Source organism: Echeneis naucrates, chromosome 2 (assembly GCF_900963305.1).
Source record: "Echeneis naucrates chromosome 2, fEcheNa1.1, whole genome shotgun sequence".
NCBI classification, from domain to species: Eukaryota; Metazoa; Chordata; class Actinopteri; order Carangiformes; family Echeneidae; genus Echeneis; species Echeneis naucrates.
The window spans coordinates 1,114,019-1,137,872 of record NC_042512.1 but is presented as its reverse complement, the minus strand read 5'-3'; the positions used below and the strand labels follow the sequence as shown (position 1 = coordinate 1,137,872).

The 23,854-nt window shown below is 42.9% G+C and overlaps 1 protein-coding gene and 6 non-coding genes across 7 annotated transcripts in view; 6 read left to right on the top strand and 1 right to left on the bottom strand.

Moving 5' to 3' along the window:
* Positions 1-19,110, top strand: part of LOC115057299 (NACHT, LRR and PYD domains-containing protein 12-like) — an 88,682-nt gene extending 69,572 nt beyond the window's left edge. Inside the window, exons 6-10 of the mRNA XM_029524340.1 lie at positions 16,030-16,195; positions 16,684-16,820; positions 17,263-17,436; positions 17,877-18,050; positions 18,604-19,110. Coding sequence (XP_029380200.1) covers positions 16,030-16,195; positions 16,684-16,820; positions 17,263-17,436; positions 17,877-18,050; positions 18,604-18,625 — 673 coding nt within the window. The 3' untranslated portion in view covers positions 18,626-19,110. The remainder of the gene's footprint in view (positions 1-16,029; positions 16,196-16,683; positions 16,821-17,262; positions 17,437-17,876; positions 18,051-18,603) is intronic.
* On the top strand, positions 366-439 carry trnan-guu (transfer RNA asparagine (anticodon GUU)). Its single transcript has one exon. It is a non-coding gene; the product is annotated as a tRNA-Asn (tRNA).
* Positions 1,291-1,362, top strand: trnaq-cug (transfer RNA glutamine (anticodon CUG)). Its single transcript has one exon. It is a non-coding gene; the product is annotated as a tRNA-Gln (tRNA).
* On the top strand, positions 1,490-1,572 carry trnal-cag (transfer RNA leucine (anticodon CAG)). The gene has a single exon. It is a non-coding gene; the product is annotated as a tRNA-Leu (tRNA).
* trnat-cgu (transfer RNA threonine (anticodon CGU)) lies at positions 1,664-1,737 on the top strand. The gene has a single exon. It is a non-coding gene; the product is annotated as a tRNA-Thr (tRNA).
* Positions 2,312-2,393, top strand: trnas-aga (transfer RNA serine (anticodon AGA)). Its single transcript has one exon. It is a non-coding gene; the product is annotated as a tRNA-Ser (tRNA).
* On the bottom strand, positions 3,075-3,148 carry trnan-guu (transfer RNA asparagine (anticodon GUU)). The gene has a single exon. It is a non-coding gene; the product is annotated as a tRNA-Asn (tRNA).
* Positions 19,111-23,854: the final 4,744 nt, after the last annotated feature.

Here is a 23,854-nt window from a genome sequence, read left to right as displayed (position 1 = left end):
ACAGAGCGAGACAGACAGACAGAAATGACAGAAAAACCACCAATCAGGACGATTCATCAGCAACAGCATTATGTTCCATCGGTTAGAAAAATTTATCTTTCAGCTACACTGTGAAAAGAATGGGAAATAGTCCCATGATTCAGAAGCGTCCGAGCTGACTTCCGGTGCTCTGAAGTGGAGAGAAATGAACTGATCTGTAGATACTGAGGAGACAGAACTTCACAACTTCACAACATGGAGAATGTCATTTATCTCTTCCTCCAGTAATGTGTACAGTTGTCACTGTGCTGCTCCTGACTCAGTGATGCTGTTGGATGCTTATAGGGCCGCCGTTCTTAAAGTGTGGGCTCCACCCCACTCAATGTGTCTCTGTGGCGCAATCGGTCAGCGCATTCGGCTGTTAACCGAAAGGATGGTGGTTCGAGCCCACCCAGAGACGTACTTTGCTTTTAAACTGATTACTGCCGCTACATGTTGATGTTACGGCAGTTGCACTGCCCCTTTCCTCTACTTTGGTTTCACCAGAACCATTAAATATGGTATAACCTGTAATACATAACTGCCCAACCACGAAGGGACTCAAACCCTCAGTCTTCTGATCAGACACCTTCTCCATTAGGCCAGTTTAAGGTCCCATTGTCAGAATCAGTCAGCTCTGCCTGGATACAACAGTGGTCAGGGCTGTATGATGTATGTTTATACTGAAACACTGACAGCTCTCCTCCATCTCACTCTTTTACTTTCTCTGGGTTCCAGGCCTCGTTGGTGCAGCAGGCACGCACGTCAGCGCACGTCGGGGGCACCCTGCACAGCACAGACGAACCTCAGGGGAACAGACCGTTGCCAAAAGGAACATCATCAAAATCAAAAACATGACAACTTTCATAAATCTAACCTGCAGGGATTATCACAAAGTTCACAAGAACCAACAACAACCCAAATCAAATGTCCTAAAAGTCAATAGAATTCGGTTCATTGTATTTGATAATTGTTTATTCATTATTCATTTTTTTTTTAATTGCTTATACCTTTGAGTTCTGCAGACAGAAGCAACAACAAAACTGGAACAAATTTTCACTGCTATGCAGATGATCCCCTCCTGTATGTGACTAACAACCGTGACTCCTGCCATCTATTCACATTGGAACCTTCACTGTGTGAAATGACAGATTTTCTTTCACCTCTACTGCTGTAAGGTTTTGGGACAAAGGTATTTTGGTCGACCTTTGACTGCCCACGCTTTTAAAGGACTAAAATTCCATTCACATCTGCGTAAACACATGCCAGCAGGGTTCCATGGTGTAATGGTTAGCACTCTGGACTCTGAATCCAGCGATCCGAGTTCAAATCTCGATGGAACCTGTATCTTACCAGTGAAACGCTCTACACATGTGAGAAGTGCGAATTTTGAGCAGTCATTGTGTATTGTGGACTCACTTTGATGGGCTAATTTTCAGCAAATTTTTCGGTTCATTTTTTAGCATCTGTCGTCAGAATGGCCGAGCGGTCTAAGGCGCTGTGTTCAGGTGGCAGTCTCCCCTGGAGGCGTGGGTTCAAATTCCACTTCTGACAGAAGCTGCTTTTCTTTCTCCCACCAAAAAAGTGGGAGGAGTCTTTGATCTCTTTGATGTCATTAGAACCTTTGCGACATCACAGAACGCGTGGTGCTGTGGCTTAGTTGGTCAAAGCGCCTGTCTCGTAAACAGGAGATCCTGGGTTCAAATCCCAGCAGTGCCTCATTTATAATGTAAGATGTTGTAGATAGACACTTATACATGGGAAGTGCATCTTCTACCACTGACCTACATCCCCTGCATGGTCTGGCAGCATTAGCTAACCAGATAGCTTCTGAGCTCCTGCAACACCGATCTGTCTGATGAAGCCTTTTGGATGAGATGAGGACATTGATGATGCTGCTGAATTTAGGTCACCTGCACTTATGTCAACAGTCAGAGCTCCATACACAATAAGAGTACTGAAGAAAAATACTTTAAACATGAGCTCTGTGTCACATTCATGCAGCTTGTGTAGAAACAGTTCATTCCATCAGAATCAACCTTCACCTGTTAAGGTAACAGTTTGGTAACAGTCAAAGCTCCGTACACAACAACAGTCCTGCTACTGTTTACCAAAAGCCTCCAAAGCCCACCCAGAGACCTGCTGTGTTTAGTTCACTTGTTGCTGTAGCTCCAAAGAGCTGAAGTCTTGTGGAGAATGTGGGCATCAATCACAACAAGAAGGTGCCCTGTCCTTTGAGGAGGAAACTATCCAGGCTGGAAAATGCTGAGTCACAGGAGCATTGCTGCGCATGGTTGTTGTGGCCGAGTGGTTAAGGCGATGGACTAGAAATCCATTGGGGTTTCCCCGCGCAGGTTTGAATCCTGCCAGCAACATTTACTTCCTCTTATGGACCAAGTTTCCCATTTGGGGAGAGACACAGCTGAGTGCTGTTGTTAGGACTCATCTAAGAGGAGGAGAGCACTCACTGGTGCTCAGTTATCATTATCAAGGCCGGTGATAGGGACACACCTTTAGTTCCACTTCCAGGTCATGGAAGCAATAATGAGAAGTAATTTCTACTGTTTGCTGTGCTGAAATAGCTCATTTGGGGGAGCGAACAAAAGGACCCACAACAGCTGCTGAAACCCAGGATTGAAACAGGGACCTTTAAATCTTTAATGTAACGCTCTCCCAAACAGGCAGGATCTCTGTGAGACACAAAAGGAGCAACATTTAGGATAATTATAGCTTATTATAGAGCCCACACTTTAAGAACGGCGGCCCTATAAGCATTCAACAGCATCACTGAGTCAGGAGCAGCACAGTGACAACTGTACACATTACTGGAGAAAGTGATAAATGACATTCTGCATCTATTTGAGTCAGTGAGGAAACATGTGAAGAGAAGAAGCTGCTCGTTCTCCTTCAACAGTTTGATCTGAGGAAAAGTCACTTCCTCTTTTCAGGAATCAACTTCTACCATCTGTCCAGTAGATGGAGATAACTGAGCATCAACTTAAAGATCCTCCGGTCTTCCATGTGTGAACTATAATACCAGTGAATTAAACAAAGATCGTCCCTGGGTGGGCTCGAACCACCATCCTTTCAGTTAACAGCCGAACGCGCTGACCGATTGCGCCACAGAGACATGATAAGCAGTTCCTGTTACAGCCTAAAACCATAAACTGAACATGAATCCAGCACTCAGCGTTACAGCAGCACACCTCTGTTACTGTGGAGCTGTGTCTCTTTTCTACTTTATTATAGATGACAGAAAAAAACTCCAGATAAGAAGCAGCTGTACATGCAGTGACTAGTTCTCCTGCTCAGGTATCGTCTCTCAGGGCATCATGTGTTGTCTTTGTGTGTTTTTGTGTCTGATGCTTCACAGCTCACAGGCCAAAGTACGTGCTGGCTTTCATGGCTCACATGTACAGATGAGTTACCTCAATGTAAGTATCATAGGTACAGCACACAGCTGAAACATTTACTGTTCAGGGTGGAATACGGCACCTCGCTCAGTGCTTGTCCAGGCAAGAAAAGGTTCAGCTGCCAGCTTGTTATATCAACAACATGTAACGTTCAGAAGCAATGCACTGCTGGGACTTGAACCCAGGAGCTCTTGTATACTAGACAGACACTTTGACCAGCTAAGCCACAGAACCACTCTGACATACATCTATATACAGAGGATCTGGTAATGGAAGTGTAATGTGTATACTGCAGTTGAGGTTGTTGTTGTGGTTTGTTTTAATGTAGGACTCTGCATCTACCTGAACCTGTTTGACTGCAGATGTGCATTTTCATTTGGACCCCAGGAAGAGTAGCTGCTGCCTCAGTGACAGCTAACGGGGATCCTAACAAGTGATAAACAATAAACAGACATTTCCAATCATCATCAGAACAGATAAAAAACTTTATGACATGGACCACTTAAGTTGGTGACAGATAGAACATCATGTTACTTGATGTTACTTCATTACATTTGAAAATTGTCAGGTTGGTGTATTTCATTGGCATTTTTTTGGGGGGCAGGTGGGACTTGAAAATTAATCCTTGTCAGAAATGATTGAGCAATAAAGAACAACGATAAACGAGGGGAGAGGGGTGAACAACATTAATGGGCTGGAAAACTGTATCTGCCATAGAAGATGACATTCATAAAGAGTTAAAGCAAATTCATTCAAAATGTCATATGAGGGGCTCGTTCAGGATTTGAAACTGGGAACTCTTGCACCCTGAGTGGGAATCATACCTGTACAGCAACAAGCCCTGGAAGGAGGAAATGTTGATAGTGTCCATGGTTTTGCACACCACAATTGTCATCCAACAACATAATGTTCCTTTATTTTGTTGTTTATGCCTTTATTGCTCACTGCTACAGTTAGTAAAATATAAAACACATTTGAATTCTATTTTAATCTGTTCATTTTAAATTCCTGATCTGGTGGCAGCTGCAGCTTTTTTCTAATGTTAAAATGAATGAAGTCAGATTTTGTTGATGTCTGGTCCTCTGCTCCAGGTGGAGAGTCCTTCAGTTTGTGGAGGATTTCAGTGAAAATAAAGGTCGTGTTGTGTGTATAGTAGCAGCATAAAGACTGGGTCCCGCTGTTTTACTCAGGCTGAACTACAGCGTCTATTCACGGGCGCGATCCCACTACTGAGCGGCACGGGGGCTTTGACCTGCTCCGTGTCCGACCTGGGCCGGTGCACCCCTCCTTAGACGACCTGGTGATCCCGGGCTCCCCCCGGAGCACCATATCGATACCGAACTTAGTGCGGACACCCGATCGACATAGTCCGCTGCAGCCCAGAGCTCCTGAGCTCAAACGCTCCTCCAGCCTCAGCCTCCCGGTAACTTGGATTACAGGCGCGCGCCACCGCACCCGGCGAGGGACACACTTCCTGATTGGACTTTTAGCCTTTGTGGTAGTGACGTCACAAAAGGCAGCAGCGCGTCAGACTCACACATCACTTCAAACCTTTGAGGAAGTGACACACAACTGTGAGGAGCACACGTGTTGACCGACACAGACGTGGTTTCAGAGACAAACAACATGGCAGTGAAGCGCACACTCTTATTTTGAAGGACAGTATTTTTTTTGTTGTCATGCTTTCTTTTATTCTTTTGAGTGTTAATATTTTAGGAAGGAATTTACAGTTACAAATGTTGATGTTAAGGGTTAAAACAGGAGGGAGGTCTGCGAATCACCGGAAGTAGAATGCACATTTTATTTTGTAATCTCCATTTACCTTCTTGCGCTGCATATAACTTCCTCTTGCTCGCGACTCTCCTTCCAGAAAGTTACGCCTTTCTGATGCTCTTTGTGTTTTTTTTTTTATCGTTTTTGTTGTGCAAATTGAAGTAAGTTAGATAAAAATACTTATGAAGTTGGTGTAATCACAGAGTTAAGTTGTAAAACTATATATTTTGTTATTTTCATGCATAATCTCGCTAATTAGAGGAGAAGTGGAGAAGCATGAGTTGCTCGGCTGCTACTTAGCTTATAACGCCAGAGTGTGCTATTGAGACTGGATGCTAACAGGAGCCATGTAGTGACTGTGTTCATGGTGTTACAGAGCACAGAGGGCATGTAGGAGAAAAACCTGTCAACACCTGTGAATGTTTCTTCTCCACAATGCAGGTATGTGAGTTATTCTTTTTTTAGTTTTCTTAGGTTGATGTACATTTTATTTAGTTGGGTTAGGGTTAGTTGTTTGTGCTCTGAAATAAAGCTGGTCCCTTCCGGGTACTTTTCCTGTGTGAGGGGAACAGATGAGCACAGGTGAACCCCATGTGAGGGTCAAACTCACAGCTTTCATATAATGAGACTGCAGCATCTAGGCCTGGAAGTCAGCTTAAGTAAGAGTGAGATGGAGGAGACCTGTCAGTGCTGCTTTTCATGTAGAGCAGCTCTGTTTTAAAAAGTTGGAGGAAAAAGTAACATTGCATTGGCCGGGAATCAAACTTGTGAAAGTACACATCATTCTGCAGTTCTCTATCAGCAGCAGCAGGTACTGCTCTGAGCTCCGTCCTCTCCCTCCTCCCAAAATGGCCACAGTGTTCAAATTTACACAAGGAAACTGTTAGATATTCAATGTAAAAAAGTGTAACAGTGGAGTAATAAAGGAGGCGCCTATGTTTGCATCAGTGTGGGAAACAGAAATAGAATAAATGAAAATAAAACAGGTTCTTGTGTGGCAGATGGAGATTCTCTCCCCCCTCCTCCTCACTCATCAATCCCATCAGCTATCAGGTCCCCTCTGTGTGTTTACGTGGATCCTCCAGTTCCTCTTCCTCACCTTCACAGTCCGGTGTGTGTGTGTCCTATGTGTGACCTCTTGAATGCAGACCGGGTTTACGGTTTCCTGCTCAGAGCCCGTTTGGCCTGTTGTTGTGAGTTGGCAGTGTGCCCTCTCCTCCTCTCCTCCACTCTGTTTGAAACGGTCCTCTGCACAGTGGCTGTGCCTTCTGTGTTTTACAGCCATCAGCCTCCACCACCAACAGGCTGCTGTTTTGTTTGTACTGTCACGGTCGTGTGAGTGCTGGAGGTGACGAGCCAAGCGCAGGAGCAAGTGGAAGCGGGTTGAAGGTGGTGGAAATATACATGTTTAATAAACAAAACCAAGACTTGGAACAAACATAAACATACATTCATGCACATACTTGTACTCAAAACAAGAATGACTAAACTGGAGCGAATTCAGAAAACCTAGGCATGGCTCAGGGAAGAGAGATGAACAAGACAAGACAATAGGACAAGGATTTGACACGGACTAGACAAAAACCAAGTCTTAAATACAAACTGAACTTAACGAGACACAAGTAACATACATTAGGGCAGGGAAGGCAATAAACCAGCTGAGGTGGGAAACAAAAAAGAAGGGAAGTAACCAAACAACACTGAGGGGAGACAAGACTTTGGCTTTGACCAGGCTGAACTGGTCTGGTTGCAGAGGACGTTACTGAACCGAGCCGTGTTTCAGTGGGTTTATTTATACCACGTGCTTTAAACTGTTTTAGTTTAATTTAGTTCGTGGTATTAATACGTTCTTTTCATATTGTTTGCTGTCTGGGAGTTGGTTGACAGAGGCTCCACACAGGCACATCCTCCAACCCCCCTGGGTAATGTAAATTAGATTTTGTTTTGTTCATTGATTTGATTGGATAACTGTAAGTGTGTTCTTTTGTAATTTCTGTGAGGATTAGGGTGGGAGATTGTTTGACTTTATTTGGGAGAGCTTAGTTTTGATTGTTTAGCTTTTGGGGTGTATTATTTGGGTTATTTGGTGTGTGTCTTGTGTGAGTGTGTGACCTGTGCCTGACAATTTTTCTTTGGTTAGTGTTAACTGTGTTTCTCTGTTGTGCAGCACCAGCACCGGGGTGTGAACTGGTGGCCAGGCCGGGAATCAAAGCTATGAAAACATACATCGCTCGGAAATGAATGATATTTTTCTGTTAGGTGTGTTTTAATTCATTATTATGAATTTCCTCAAGAATGAGAAGCAGTTGTGCGTGTCATGAACTGAAAGCTGTTTAATAACATATTTGTTTGTATTAGTTCTGCCATGGGAAAGGTCATAGATGCATGCCATGGTAGAATCATCACAAAGACGTCACACTGCACTGGTTTTCTTTTTTTCTCACCTGCCCAGCTCTACCCGTCTGCTACACCTAACCCTGTTTACCTGGATTCCCTCACCAGAGGGGCTTCAGAATAAACCGTTGAACTGTTCCTTCTTTGATCTCAGTCTGTGCTGTACGTTGGTTCGTTATAGTCAGTATATACATTTTGTATAATAGGGGGATGTTACTTTAAAAGTCCTTCAAATGTAAGGCATTATTGTTTTCAATCCCGGGCCATATTCCACATAGTCTGGAGTCATTTAGTGTTTTTACAACGGTTTCAAAAACAGGTTGGAGCGGTTTTAACATCACTCTGATTGTTGTTGTTTCATACTTTGGACTCTGAAGTTATGAGGATGTGACTTTTCCTCAGCTCAAACAGACACCAGGACTGATGAGGGAGAACAAGCAGCTTCTTCTCTTCACATGAAGCTGGAAAGTGTCAGAAAGTCTCCCTGAAGTGGGTTCAGCAGGTGAGAATCTGTAAATTGTGTTTTTGTGTTGTTGTGCTGTTTCATTGTTTGACTGGACAGTAGAACTTTTCTGGATGCTGATTGGCTGCTTTCACATATGTGAAAATAATATTATTTGTTTCTTTTGGCGTCAAAGGACAATGATTTAAGAATCAGTTGTATTCATGGCCATTAATAGAATCAACAGAAGATTGATCTTCAGTGTGAGTTGACAGAGTTTATTGAGAATCTGTAAGTGTGTGTGTGTGTGTGTGTGTTTGTGTGACTGCTCAGAAACACAGTATGAAGGTCTGTGGAGTAAAACAGATGTATTATTTATTTCCAATTTATTTCACCAAGATAATCCACCTTTTATCAACACAGTTGTGCTGGATTTGAAAACAGATTGATGGATTGAACAGATGGATTTGGAAATATACTTTTTATGTCATAAATGTAACACATTTGGGGATTATAAATCAATAAATACAAAATTTAGAACTGCTGTCACAGATAAAGATGGTTTGTTTTGGTAATTATGTCTTCAATGTTAATGAGACATGACAGAATTAATGTGTCCTGTGATTTTGGACCTGTCCTGTCGCAGTGCTTCATGAATTAATTTTATCTGTCAAACTCGCCCATCAAAGTCAGTGGGCGGGGCTAATGTGAATTGAGCCGAATCGGTTGCTTTGGTCAGCAGCCTGGAAGTGTTTGAAAACATTGCGGCTACGGACGATGTGTTTCAACTTTCTCGGGAGGTGTTGAAAGACATTTTAGATCTTGCAGAGTATGTGAAAGCAGGACCTGCTGACCCAGAGCAACTTAAACCAGATTTTAATTTTTGAAAGGCTGGCTCCGTGAATTGAACTCTTGAGTATTTCCAGGTATAGTGAAGCCAGTGAAGGTTTAAAGTTGCACTCCTTGTTTTTATAGTTGGAATTATTTGAGACAAATACAGAACAGTTGCCATTGTCACATGTAGTTTGATCAATAATGTGACATGAATTAAATCACAGCTCCATCAACCCATCCTACAGTCAGATACCACCATCTAGTGGACAGAGAGATGAAGCACCATCAGAGCTGAGATACAGTTCTCTGAAACTTCCTGATCACTTAGAGATCAGATTGATTTGTGTATGACGTTGTGGAGACACACTATGTAAATAATGTGTCAAAGAAACAAATATTTAAGGTGCATCCTAAACATCAGGAACCACCTCCCCTGGTCTGGAGTTTCCTGATAAAAGGTCAGATTTGTTTAGTTGTAAGTGATGTTTGATTAGGCTTGTAATGATTTGATGAATTGTAAGTTGTATGGCTTTAAATGTTACCAAACGCAATAATTATCTGATGCAATTAAAAATTGTGTGTGTGTTTGTGTGTGTATATATGTGTATATATATGTATATGTGGCATGAACATTAATCTTGAATGTTGTTTCTGAATTGTTTTCTTTCTTGATTTCCGTCAGATTCTGTAATAAACAGTTTGTTGTTGGGAGTTAAAAGCTTAAGTTAGTGACATATTAGTGACAGTAATGATGATGATGTGTCCTGTGATATAAATCCTGTTGTAATGAAGCTTTTTGTTGTGTTTGTGTGAAGGTGGAGGCTCAGCTATGAATCAGTGTGAGGACAGAGAGGAGGGAGCCCCTCCCTCTAAAACCACTCTGTGTGGGGAACATGAGAGTCAGACCAAAGCTCAGAGGTGAGATGAGGATCTCTAACTGTCCATCTGTCAGAGCTCAGCACTCAGATCACTGCTCCATCATTATTCACTCTCACTGTCACTTACATTTTTTACTGCTGAACTTTTGCTGCTGCTGGTTTGTTAGTTTGTTTTAATAGGGAGGTCAACCAGCATGTGGAGATATTATTATTATTGTTATTATTATTATTATTGTTATTAGTCTTGGACTTTTCAACTAGAAAATTCCTTTGCAGAAATTTTGAGAGTGCCTCAGGGGGCTGCTGTCAGGATGAGTTTGTGATTTATTTCCTGTGTTCAAAAGTCACCCTGATCACATTCTGGTTTGGAGAAATTTATTGTTATATTGTTACTATAGGAAAGAAGGCTATTGGATGTCTTAAAAGTTGCTAATTGGCATCCTCGTTTAATTTGCATAATTTATTGACAATAGCGTAATTATAATAGACTCTGCAGGAGAGAGTCTAACATTCTGGGAGAGACAAAAAGTGAGTAAAAAACATTAGAGCGATAAATTAACTTTTTTCTGTTGATCCCTTCTTCTTTTTGCCAGTGAAATAGGCCATCACTCCCCTGAATAATATCATGACTGTAATTAATGTTGGTGGAGAGCCACATGAAATAAGCTAAATACATTTTTTTTAATGTTAGAATATAGGGAAACCAAATGTCCTTTCATAAAATTTAGCTAATTTACATCCAGAGTGGGATCACTCTGGGGCTTTGATTCCAACAAAGGAAAATGGCTCACCATGTTCGGATTCAATGGTGTTAGTAAGCACGTTTACATGCACAGTTAAGTCGAGCTGTGGTTATAGCTCGATAAAGCCATCTCATCTGACTTCTGTCCTTGTCCCAGTATAAATGCACAGGAGTGAAATCGATTTATTTGTTGAAATTCTGCTGCCTCCACTACGGTAGGTGGCAATGTGCACTCTTTCAGCTTGTGGGTAATGGGTCACTACCGATTGAGTTATGACGTCACAGACCACAACAGAGGTGGAAAGAAACAAAGACCGGTGAGCTAGTAAGTTAGGGACTCAGAGGTAAACTGGCACGACAATGGACAGCCACCTTGTAAATGTGTACATTACTTCGCCATGTTAGCTGACTGCTTTGTGTGAACTCCTACGTTTCTAATTACATTTTAAATGCCATTCAACTTCCAGGTCATAGCTTGGCGTAAAACGTAAGCATATGCGCAGGTCACCTCCTCCAGCTCCAGTCCAACTGTCCGCATACATGCAGCAGTAGCTCGACCTTCAATCACATTATCTGGGTGTGTTAGTCCGACTATTTTCAGCTCAATTTCAGCCTAGTTAACGTGTTTACATGTACTTTAAAAGTCCACTTTTGGTCATACAGACGCTATAGTTCAGTTTTTTAGGTGTCAAGTAAACATGCTTGCTGTCGTTCCAAGTATCACACTACTTACCTGCTTTACATTTAATGGTTTTATTTTGGTCCATATAACTGATATATACAAACATTACTGAACACCACAATATGGAACACAACCTTGCTTTTCACAATTTCAATTAAAAAATAAAAATGGTAAGTCCAAAACTGACTCATATGGCTCCAAAATGGCTTAAAGTATGAGCAAAAATCACAACCTTTGTAATATAAAACAGGAATAACAACAACCAAATAATAATGTGGCTCCGCTCATACATTGGCATGTGGTCAAAATTGCTCTCATATTCATATTCATACTCATACTCTGGCTTGATTGTTTGTTGTTTGATTGTTTTTTTTTTTGTGTTTGTTTTTTTTTCTTTTTGGACAGGCTGTTTAATCAGCTGATCTTCTTGTGAGAATCCAGTTTTTAACACATTTCTCTGGTTTCCATAGTTTACCAGGAGGCCCAACCAAAAAAAAACAACAAAAAAAAAAACTTTAATACAGACACCTTTCAGATTTTTAGTTGAGCTTTATCTGCATGTTTGAAGCAACAGCATCTCAGACAGGAGAGATGAGGACCAGCACATAAATCATAACTTTGGGAAGTGACAAGTTGAAGATATCAGATAGCCGTGTATTTGTGAAGGCCAGGAGATACTCTGAATGAACAAAACAATGAATATTAAAAATTATCTATTAAAATAAGACTAAAAAACTGCGTACTTTGAAATAGGTTTGTCATAATTGATTCTAACTGACAGGCTGGACAGAGAAAATGTTTACATAATGCAGCGAGGCAGTAGGGGTGCCCCCTTCTTCTTCTTCTTTTTTTTTTTTTTTTCGTACTTTTGTTTGGTTACCTGGATATTTTCTTTGGTCCTGTGCTTGGTGTACTGGAGGTGTGTGCTTATCTAGCTTGTGTTTTTATTCAGGACTAGTAATTTTTCCACAGCAGAAGGGCCTTTCTTTGTCGTTTTATTGCCCTCATAATATTCACCTTCTTTTTGTTTGCTGTCGGTATGAAAGGCACCCCTAGATACTCAAAGATTCCCACACTTGGGAACTCTTCCTTAATGGTGCCTTTATTGAAAAGTCAGAAATTCACAAAAGTGATGGCTGTTAGTAACACACAGTTAAACAGGCTGAGTACCGCTCCAAAGTTTCAAAGCTCCACCTGTCCACTCAAACCAATCAGGTGACTCAGTCTGACTGAAGCAGTGATGTGAATGAAGCTCTGTCCACAGAAAGACACCGAATGAGGACACAAAGTGAAGTGAGGTACTTCCTGTTCTCCTCATGGACAGTTTCACCCAACATCATAGTGAGCTGGATAATACACATGAAACCAACAAAACTGGCCGGGACTTTATTTTTCTGTCTGACTCCATCCTGAAGATGAAGGTCTGTGTGTGTTTGGATTTGCCTGGTATTTTTGGGTGTGTAACTAACCGTAACAGTTTGTCCTGTTTCTTCTTTGTCTTCTGTCAGTCAGAAAGTGTTTCCCTCTCAGACCGACTCCATCCTGAAGATGGACTGTGATGAGGAAGAGGAGGCCAGACCAGAGTCTCCAGGATCAACCTGTCTGTCTCTGAAGTCTGACTGGTCCAAAGAGTTTTTTCCTCCAGACTTCAGTAATGAACCTGGACCCTCAGAGACAAAGTAAGAGACTGTGAAGATGAGAATAAAAACCTGTTCATAGATTAATATTAATGATCCTGAATCATTAGTGCAGATACAGGAAGACACTGAGATGGATCTTCTGGTTTTATAACCAGAAAGTACTGAGGATTTTTTTCTGCCAAAACATTTTATTCCATCAGTCAGATCATGCCAGTTATAAAGAAATGTTTTCACAGAGACAGGAAGGGGGAAAGGCATGTCTCTGAAGAGGAGCATCTGTCCCACTGTGCTCTGTGTCAGGACATCCTGAAGGATCCAGTCTCTACCAGCTGTGGACACTGGGTCTGCAGACAGTGCTGCACCTCACACTGGGACCAGTCTGCTTCTTCAGGAGACTCCTCCTGTCCCCAGTGTGGACAAAGATCCAGAACCAGACCAGGTCTACAGACCAGCCCTGAACAGAGTGAGACTGAACTTCTGACTTTTTCATCAGATCCTCAGACTCTCTGTCTTCAGTCTGACGTTGTCTCTTCTCTGTCAGCAGATCGTGTTCTACAGGAGGTTTTAGATCAACATAAGATCAGTCTGAGGACCAGATGTCAACATGTGACTGAAGGAACAGGAAGTGGAACCCTCCTCAACAGGATCTACACTGAGCTCTACATCACAGAGGGACAGAGTGAAGAGGTTAATACCCAACATGAGGTGAGGCAGCTGGAGACAACTTCTAAGAAGAAGAGCCTCCATGATGCTCCAATCAAATGTCACCACATCTTTAGAGTCTCACCTGACCAGCAGAGTCCCATCAGACTGGTTCTGACCAACGGCGTCGCTGGAGTTGGAAAAACTTTCTCTGTGCAGAAGTTCAGTCTGGACTGGGCAGAGGGCTTGGAGAACCAGGATGTCAGTCTGCTGGTTCTGCTTTCATTCAGGGAGCTGAACCTGATCAGAGATCAGCAGTACAGTCTTCTCAGGCTGCTTCATGCTTTCCATCCAACATTACAGAAGGTCACAGCAGAGCAGCTGGCTGCCTGTAAAGTTCTGTTCATCCTGGACGGCCTGGATGAAAGCAGACTTTCACTGGACTTCACCAACAGGGAGGTCGTGTCTGACGTCACACAGGAGTCATCGGTCCACCTGCTGCTGACAAACCTCATCCAGGGGAATCTGCTTCCCTCGGCTCTGGTCTGGATCACTTCCAGACCTGCAGCAGCCAGTCAGATCCCTCCTTCATGTGTTGACAGGCTAACAGAAGTCCGAGGCTTCACTGACGCCCAGCAGGAGGAGTACTTCAGGAGGAGGTCCAGGGATGAAGAGCTGTCCAACAGAATCATCTCACACATCAAGAAGTCCAAGAGCCTTCACATCATGTGTCAAGTCCCAGTTTTCTGCTGGATCATCGCTACAGTTCTGGAGCACATGTTGACTACAGACCAGCAAGGAGAGCTGCCCCAGACCATGACTGACCTGTACTCACACTTCCTGCTGGTCCAGACCAGGAGGAAGAGGATCAAGTACCATGAGGGACATGAGACAAGTCCACAGGAGCTGATGGAGGCTGACAGGGAAGTTCTTCTGAAGCTGGGGAGGCTGGCGTTTGAACATCTGGAGAAAGGGAACATCATGTTCTACCAAGAAGACCTGGAGCAGTGTGGTCTTGATGTCACAGAGGCCTCGGTGTACTCAGGACTCTGTACTGAGATCTTCAAAGCAGAGAGAGTGATCTTCCAGAAAACGGTCTACTGCTTTGTTCATCTGAGTGTTCAGGAGTTTCTGGCTGCAGTCTACATGTTCCACTGTCACACCAACAGGAACAAGGAGGTCCTGAAGGACTTTCTGGGAAAGAAACAGCAAGATTCAGCCCTGGAGTACTTTCTGATGGCAGTCCTGGAGAAATCCCTCATAAATAAAAATAGTCACCTGGACTTGTTTGTCCGCTTCCTTCATGGTCTCTCTCTGCAGTCCAACCAGAGACTATTAGGAGGTCTGCTGGGTCAGACAGAAACCAAACCAGAGACCATCCAGAGAGCCATCAACAACCTGAAGAAGATGAACAGTTATTTTATCTCTCCTGACAGAAGCATCAACATCTTCCACTGTTTGATGGAGCTGAAGGATCACTCAGTTCATCAGGAGATTCAGGAGTTCCTAAAGTCAGAGACCAGATCAGAGAAGAAACTCTCTGAGATCCACTGCTCAGGTCTGGCCTACATGCTACAGATGTCAGAGGATGTTCTGGATGAGTTAGACCTGAAGAAGTACAACACATCAAAGGAGGGACAACGGAGACTGATCCCAGCTGTGAGGAACTGCAGGAAGGCTCGGTGAGTCCACTCTCATTCTCATCCATCCTTCTGATGTGTTTAAATCCAATCTGATTCAGATGGTGTTTCACTGTCAGCTGTTTGTTTTCAGATAATTCAAATGCTGCCAGAGATAAATATTCACTTAGTTGTGTTTCTCGTGGAAATCCTAAAGACTGATTACATCAGCAGGTATCGGTGACTGATCATCTTCACCATCTTCACTGTTCACTGAGCTCAAGTCAGTGAAAATCAAATCAGTAGTAAGTCAAATGTTTTCAGGTCCACATGGCCTCATGGTCCCTCAGATGAGACAGACCTGGATCAGGTCCCTGACAGACTGAGGACCTGATGGAAGACCAACTGACCACATTTTGTCTCTTCATATGAAAAATGTAAACTCAGATGGTGTGAGAGAGATGAGAACAACACTTTCATGTCAGAGAGAAAAGATTCAGTGAAAAGAGAAAATCTGAATCCACACAGGAAGTCTTGGCGTCTTTAGTCCTTGAACCCTCCAGATGAATATGTAGTGTCGTCTTTCACAGTGACATATTGTGTAATGTGTGTCATCACAGACTTGTTGGTTGTGGACTCTCAGAGACTGAGTATGACGTTGTGGCCTCAGCTCTAAAGTCCAACCCCTCCCATCTGAAAGACCTGGACCTGAGTCAGAACCACATAGAGGATTCAGGACTGAAGCTGGTGTGTGCTGGACTGGAGAGTCCAAACTGTGGACTGGAGACTCTGAGGTCAGTTCACTGACTGGACCTGCTGTAGTTTGAATGTTGTGCTGTTGTTTGGATGAAGTGTGTTGAGACATGATGATGACCCACAATAACAAAGATCATTGAGGACATTTCTGATTGATTATTAATGATTTGATTGTCATATTTTATTCCTTACTCAGGTTGAAGAACTGCAGTTTGTCAGAGATCAGCTGTTCTTCTCTGGTCTCAGCTCTGAAGTCCAACCCCTCCCATCTCAGAGAACTGGACCTGAGTTGGAACAACCTGCAGGATTCAGGACTGAAGGATCTGTGTGGTTTTCTGGAGAGTCCTCACTGCAGACTGGAGACTCTGAGGTCAGACTCATGTTTTATTTCTGCTCTCAGATTAATATGATGTTCCAGTTGTGGTGACTCTGACCTGCAGACAGGTTTATATTTATGAGGGAACATCCTCTTCAAGTTTGAAACATTTAAACTGTTAAATTGTTGAAATTAACTTTGGAAAACTGAATTTCATTCATTTGAACATGACATTTAAATTTTACACAGTATATATTCACCATGTTGACAGTATGAGTCAGTTCAGGTTCTTTACATTGTTGTTTCATTTTCTCATTAAATCTTGTCACTGTTTGTATTTGACTGTTGTGAAGCTGCTTCCTGTTGGTTCAGCTGTTTGACTTTCATTTCTAAATTTCTTCTTTCTAAACCTTCAGCTCTGAACACATGATGAAACATTGAACACTTTCAAGCAGGAACTTAATCTCCTAAAGTCACATCTTTTATTCTTTACTCAGGTTGGAGCGCTGCAGTTTGTCAGAGATCAGCTGTTCTTCTCTGGTCTCAGCTCTGAAGTCCAACCCCTCCCATCTCAGAGAACTGGACCTGAGTTGGAACAACCTGAAGGATTCAGGACTGAAGGATCTGTGTGGTTTTCTGAGGAGTCCTCACTGCAGACTGGAGACTCTGAGGTCAGACTCATGTTTTATTTCTGCTCTCAGATTAATATGATGTTACAGTTGTGGTGACTCTGACCTGCAGACAGGTTTATATTTATGAGGGAAAATCCTTTTCAGGTTTTAACATTTAAACTGTTAAATGGTTGAAAATAACTTTTGAAAACTGAATTTCACTCATTTGAACATGACATTTAATTTTCACACAGTTCATATTCACAATGTTGACAGTCTGAGTCACTTCAGGTTCTTTAGTGTTGTTTCATTTTCTCATTAAATCTTGTCACTGTTTGTATTTGACTGTTGTGAAGCTGCTTCCTGTTGGTTCAGGTGTTTAACTTTCATTTTCTAAACTTCTACTTTCTAAACCTTCAGCTCTGAAAAGAATGATGAAAAATTGAACACTTTCAAGCAGGAACTTTGTCTCCTAAAGTCACATCTTTTATTCTTTACTCAGGTTGAAGAGCTGCAGTTTGTCAGAGATCAGCTGTTCTTCTCTGGTCTCAGCTCTGAAGTCCAACCCCTCCCATCTCAGAGAACTGGACCTGAGTTGGAACAACCTGAAGGATTCAGGACTGAAGGATCTGTGTGGATTTCTGGAGAGTCCTCACTGTAAACTGGAGACTCTGAGGTCAGACTCATGTTTTATTTCTGCTCTCAGATTAATATGATGTTCCAGTTGTGGTGACTCTGACCTGCAGACAGGTTTATATTTATGAGGGAAAATCCTTTTCAGGTTTTAACATTTAAACTGTTAAATTGTTGAAATTAACTTTTGAAAACTGAATTTCACTCATTTGAAAATGACATTTAAATTTCACACAGTATATATTCACCATGTTGACAGTTTGAGTCAGTTCAGGTTCTTAACAGTGTTTCATTTTCTCATTAAATCTTGTCACTGTTTGTATTTGACTGTTGTGAAGCTGCTTCCTGTTGGTTCAGCTGTTTGACTTTCATTTTCTACACTTCTGCTTTCTAAACCTTCAGATCTGAACACATGATGAAACACTGAACACTTTCAAGCAGGAACTTTGTCTCCTAAAGTCACATCTTTCCTTCTTCACTCAGGTTGGAGAACTGCAGGTTGTCAGAGATCAGCTGTTCTTCTCTGGTCTCAGCTCTGAAGTCCAACCCCTCCCATCTCAGAGAACTGGACCTGAGTCACAACGACCTGAAGGATTCAGACCTGAAGGATCTGTCTGATCTTGTGAAGAGTCCAGACTTCAGACTGGAGACTCTGAGGTCAGACTCGTGTTTTTATTTCTGCTACAGTTGGACTCAGTTCATGTTCCTTTCAGTAATATTGTTTAACTCTAACCCTCAGTGAAGCTGTGAGAGGAGAACAGAAACAGATTTCAGAATTAGACAGAAAGACAGAGAGAAAACAGTCAGCCAATCAGATCAGTCAGAGGACTGTTGTGCCAGTCCATGTGGTCTTTCTGCAGACCAGAATCCTGTCTGTCTGTCTGTCTGCCTGTCTGTCTGAGTCTCTCAGTTTAAATGGACCTTCAGTAAATCATCAGTAAAGTGATGAACCTTCATGACTCAGCTCTTTATCTCCACTGTGGACTCAGAGAAATGTGCTGAGTCAGCAGACTTGAGGTCTGTGAGTTTCCAGCTCAGTGTGTTCACTCCAACACGTTAATATGAGCTGAGAGGAAGCAGCTGCTGCACATCTGGACTGAACAGGACTGAAGTCCCTGCAGGTCTTTATGCTGGATCTGCATCACTGACTGACAGCTGATGGACAGAGTCAGGAAACACTGATGGATCTGCTCTCTTCTTCTCTGCACAGGTGGATGTCATTGTGGTGGTGAAGAAGAAGGTGTGTTGATGGAGGATCAGCTGCTTCCTGATGATCCAGATGTTGCAGCAGCAGCTTGTCCAGACTCTGGACCATGTTCCTGGGAGGTGGAGAGGAGAGCTTCATCCAGCAGAGACTGACAGAGGAATCAGAACTGGTCTGAGAACAGAGTCCAGTCCACCATGATCCCAGAGACTCCTCAAGTCCTCCTCTCCTCTCAGCCAGTATTGCACTCTAGAAAACATATCTTTTCATTCTGATTTTATACTGATGTTTATGTTTACATTTCTATAGTCTATATTTCTATGCTATCTTTTTTCAGTAGATGAGGTTGCTTTTGTTTGAGCGCTGTTTTTTTTTGTTTTTGTTTTGTTTTGTTTTTTTTTTTTTCCCCCAAGTTAATATATGGAAAAATTGTGAGTGCGCTGTCACAGTGAATATAGAACATCTTTAATAGAGGGAAAAAAAGTGATGAGAATGTATGTATTGTGTACTGAACCGAGCCTTAAAAATAAAGTCGCTTAAAGAACGGTGAGCCTTGTTCATTCAAGGGTACGACAATGGCACACACTGTATTGTGGCAACATCTGTCCCCTCAGAGAGAATCTTTGTTTATAATAATGAACATTTGATATAATGCATACATTAATAACTAATTTTACACAATTTCTGATTAATTTAATATAATATAAATTAATAATAAACATAGCACAACATCATATAAATCAAATTCAGCAACAAATCTAAGGAGCCACTTGGGGGCAGAAAGAGTTTGGGGGGGCTGTTATTGTTGAAACGTCAGTGATCCTCCTCAGATGACATCTTAGTATCTGACAGGGCTCAGTTTTTATCTTCTGATCTGATCTCTGAATGTGCTCCTGCTGCTGGCTCTCTCTCAGCTGATCCCAGCTGATCCGCTCCGAGGCTGACAACCAAATGTACCTCATGTAAGTCAAGCGATGAAATGAGTTCATCCTCTCATCTGATGTTTATCAGGGGACATGAAAATAAACGAGTCACATTTGATTTTGACTTATTTGTCCAATAACAGCTGATTTGTGTTTCACTTCATTCGTTTCATTCGTTCGCGAGACGAGTCATGTGCGTCTTTGTGCGCATGCGCTCATCCATCCGAATAAAACCCGAGAGTGACGTATGCGTTGGTGTCGCGTGGGAGAGCGATGAAAGACAGGAAATGGCTTTGATCTCCAGTGACATCACACAGTCTTGTTGTGTGTTGGCTGTGTGTGTCTCTTGTGAGTCCCTCTGCTGTCTGCTATGTGGATCTTCGGTTCATATCTCCTGGTTGCTGTGAAGCCCCGCCTCTGTGTTGGGAGGCTCCGCCTCCACCTGTGGGGAGGCTATAAAAGCCAGACTCCCTCAGTTGATGCTCTCTCTCCTGGACGGCCTGGATCCTGTTTGGTTTGAGTATCTTATTTTGACACACACGGCTTTCAATATCCAACATTTTCATCCCACACTGATGACTGACTTCACACCTCACACTGCTTTATTGGTTTTGTATTTGTTTGTTATGAAGTGTTGTACAATAACTTGTGTTTTGAGGTATCAGTGTGGCCCTCCCTTCTTTGTTGTGGCCTAAATTAGCGGGTCATTTTCTCTGTGTAGGTGTGTGTTGTGTTAGATTTTCTTTGTGAAGTGTAGAAATGTTTGGGCTGGTAGTTTTGCTGTTTTATAATGCTGCTTTAATGAAGTGTGGAGGGCAGGAGAATTTAGAGTTCAGTAGTTTTCAGTCAGCAGTTGTTTGGTGCTGTGGAGTGAATTGTTTGTAGTTGCAGGTCGCTGCATGTGCTCAGACAGTGTTTGGCTGTAGGAGGGTTTTTTTTGGCTGGAGCATCTGTTTGTTCCCCCAAACAGGCCGTAGCAGCAGTTCCTCATAAGGAGGGACTGTTGGCTTTGTTGTGTTTCAGGGCTGTTTGTTGTTTTTGTATGCTGTCCGTGTGGTTAGCAGCAGTTGTCTCGGGGGCACCTTCTGTAGCGTTGGCTGGGGCAGTTAGCCGTCCACAATGCAAGCGGGTTTTAGGTGCATAAGTACCCACCACCAGTACGCATACGAAGACTAGGGTGGAGTTAGGCAGTTTAGGGGGGAGGCTCCTTTCTCTATAAATCCTCTCTATGGCTGTTCACTGTCTGAGTCGCAGCAGGGTCTCTGTTGCCTCAGTTGATATTGCAGACAGAATTTTGGTTGTACTTTTTTTTTTTTCTTTTTTTTTTTTTTTCTCTCCTCTTTCTCTTCTCTGTCAGCAGGATGTCTTGTGGCCATAGTAATCAGCTGAGTTGAGGAATTGGCAGTCAGTGAGCATCTTCTGACCTGAGCAGTGTAAAGATTTTGATATGGCTCTGTCAGAGACTTGTGAGAAGCTGTCAGCGGAGCAGTATGTGCAGTTTAAAGGGGAGAAGCTCAAACTGGAAAGGGAAAGGCTGCAGTTTCAGATGGAGCTGCAGGCAGAGAAGCTGGATCTGGAAAGGGAAAAGTTGGGGGAGGTGGAGTGTTGACTCATTGACAGCAATCATGTGTCTGTGTAATACCTTTCACTCTGAGCACTACTTTTTTTTTTTTTTGGTGGTTCTTGGCTTGATAAGAATAATTTTTAGGACCCGCAGCTACAAATTCCTGTAAGCTGTCTCCTCTAATTCCTCAGTCAGATCTCTCAGGTAGTTACCCAGAGGCAGTGTGTTTGTCCCTTTCCCGTGATATAAATGAGGCTGTCTCCCAAAATAAAGAACTCTGTCCTGCGTAGACTGAAAACAACTGTACACTTTTAGGCTGTTGTGAAGCAGCCACAAAGACATTATCTATCCCCCCCCCCCCCCCCCAATCTCCACCCACCTGTGCTCCCTCATGACAACTGGTGTTACGCCGTGCACCGACCGTAACCTCTTTATTCTCCTCATGGTGTTAGAGCAGAGCTCAAATGTTGTCCCCGTTAGAGGAGAGCGTTCTTGAGGCTGAAAACACACAGGCGTGATTTAAAAACAACCAGATACTCCCAGACCTACTTAAAGCTTCCTACTTCAGTGTAACCGTCTACAAAGTAGTTTCCCAGCTGCTTTTCACTAGCGTTGGTGTTAGAAACCCATTCTAACCACTGTATGCTGCCATGTGAATAAGATTAATAAGATGGTCAGGAGGAGGAATGGCTAAGGTTCTGGGCCTGAGAAAATTGGTGAGAAATACTTTCATGCAGGCCGAGGCTGTGGTCGACCTGCTGAAAGGATCCCTGCCGGTTTCCTGGATGTAACCGTTTCAGGAAACAAGCCTCAGAGAGAATGTCCACATTGTTTTGGCAGTAAAACAGCTTCTTTTTCAAAGTTAAAGACTCCGCCCCTCACTGTTAAGATAAGATAAGATAAGATAGACTTTATTAATCCCTTGGGAGGTCTCCGTCAGGGAAATTGTTGTTCCAGCAGGTACAGCACCGACAAGAACAGTAAAAGAAAGCACACAGTTTGAAATATATAAACAACAAATGTACAACCATAAATATTCAGTTTTTTAGTGTCCCATCTTCTCCAATCCCTCTTTCTTCCTGCTACTCCTCCCCCTCCCACCTAGTGCAGAGTTATACAGTTTTATTGCTCGGGGGACAAAGGAGTCTTTGAATCTGTTGGTTCTGCACCTGGGGAGAAGCAGTCTGTCACTCAACAGGCTTTTCTGTGCACTGATGACAGGCTGCAGAGGGTGACTGGCGTTGTCCATAATAGCCAGCAGTTTCGTACCACGCATTAAACTCACTCTTACCTGCAGCTGCAATGAGCTATGATTGATGATTATGTGCTATGAAGACGGTTTTCTTATAAGAGGCCGTTCTGAAATGTCTGACAAATTCTAACGCGCATGTCACACCTGAAACTACACCGGCGTTTCCCCCCTCCTGAATCTCTAACAGGTGTACAGCCCTGTCTATGGCATTCAAACACTCTGTGTGTGAAACAACCGGTGGAGAAGGTGAATCAACCTGAGAGAAATGAGGAGAGACGGGGGGCTCAGTCGCAGAGTCATTTTCAAAGGTCAATTCGTTTATTATGGAACGAAGATCGTTTACAACGTTGGTCAGAGTTTCAGGGCGATTCAACTCCTCTATAGCGAGGTTTATGGCTAGGAAAGGGTCCTCTGAAAAACTCCTACATTCAGCATTCTCTTTTTGCTCCATGTTAAACCTTTTAGAATTCAAAGGTCAATTCGTTTATTATGGAACGAAGATCGTTTACAACGTTGGTCAGAGTTTCAGGGCGATTCAACTTCTCTATAGCGAGGTTTATGGCTAGGAAAGGGTCCTCTGAAAAACATTCAGTTTTCACTACATTCAGCATTCTCTTTTTGCTCCATGTTAAACCTTTTAGAATTCAAACCTCATACGCCAGTTCATACAACCTGTCGAGAAATCTATCCAGGTGTCTGTACGGTATCCTTCTGCAGTTTGGCGAAGGCGATCTAATTCTTCTTCTTGTTGACCTATAGGAGGAGCTCCTTCTCCGAAAGGAGGGGGATCTTGCTCTCCTGAATGGGGACCTGCTTTTTCTGGAGCGCGAATTCCTCCTCCTCTCCTTCCTAAAGTCTGAAAATATAAATAAAATTATTTCCCACGGAGCTATACACGGTTGATTGTTTTGTACTCCCTCTTTGTAAAGAAATTCATTTTTAAATACATACTCAATATGCTCCTTTCACTCTAACAAAACACGTCTTCCCTATTTGACCGTCAACCTCAAAATGAATTTGCTGCCATTTTACTCGACCCTGCCCTCGAATGATCTAATTGGTTGTGACCTCTTTGCCTGGGTGTGGAAAACAAAGGGGGAGGGGTTAGGGGCGGGGAAAAACTCTCATTTGTCGAGAGGGGCGGGGTTAACTAAGATCAAAGGACCTGTCAAAATTTGACGAGAAGGTGTACATATTACGCTCTCTGGAGAAATCCTTTGAAAGTAAAAATGGTCACCTTGACCTGTTTGTCCGCTTCCTTCATGGTCTCTCTCTGCAGTCCAACCAGAGACTCTTAGGAGGTCTGCTGGGTCAGACAGAAACCAAACCAGAGACCATCCAGAGAGCCATCAACAACCTGAAGAAGATGAGCTGGATGAAAATCTCTCCTGACAGAAACATCAACATCTTCCACTGTCTGATGGAGCTGAAGGATCACTCAGTTCATCAGGAGATCCAGGAGATCCTGAAGTCAGAGACCAGATCAGAGAAGAAACTCTCTGAGATCCACTGCTCAGG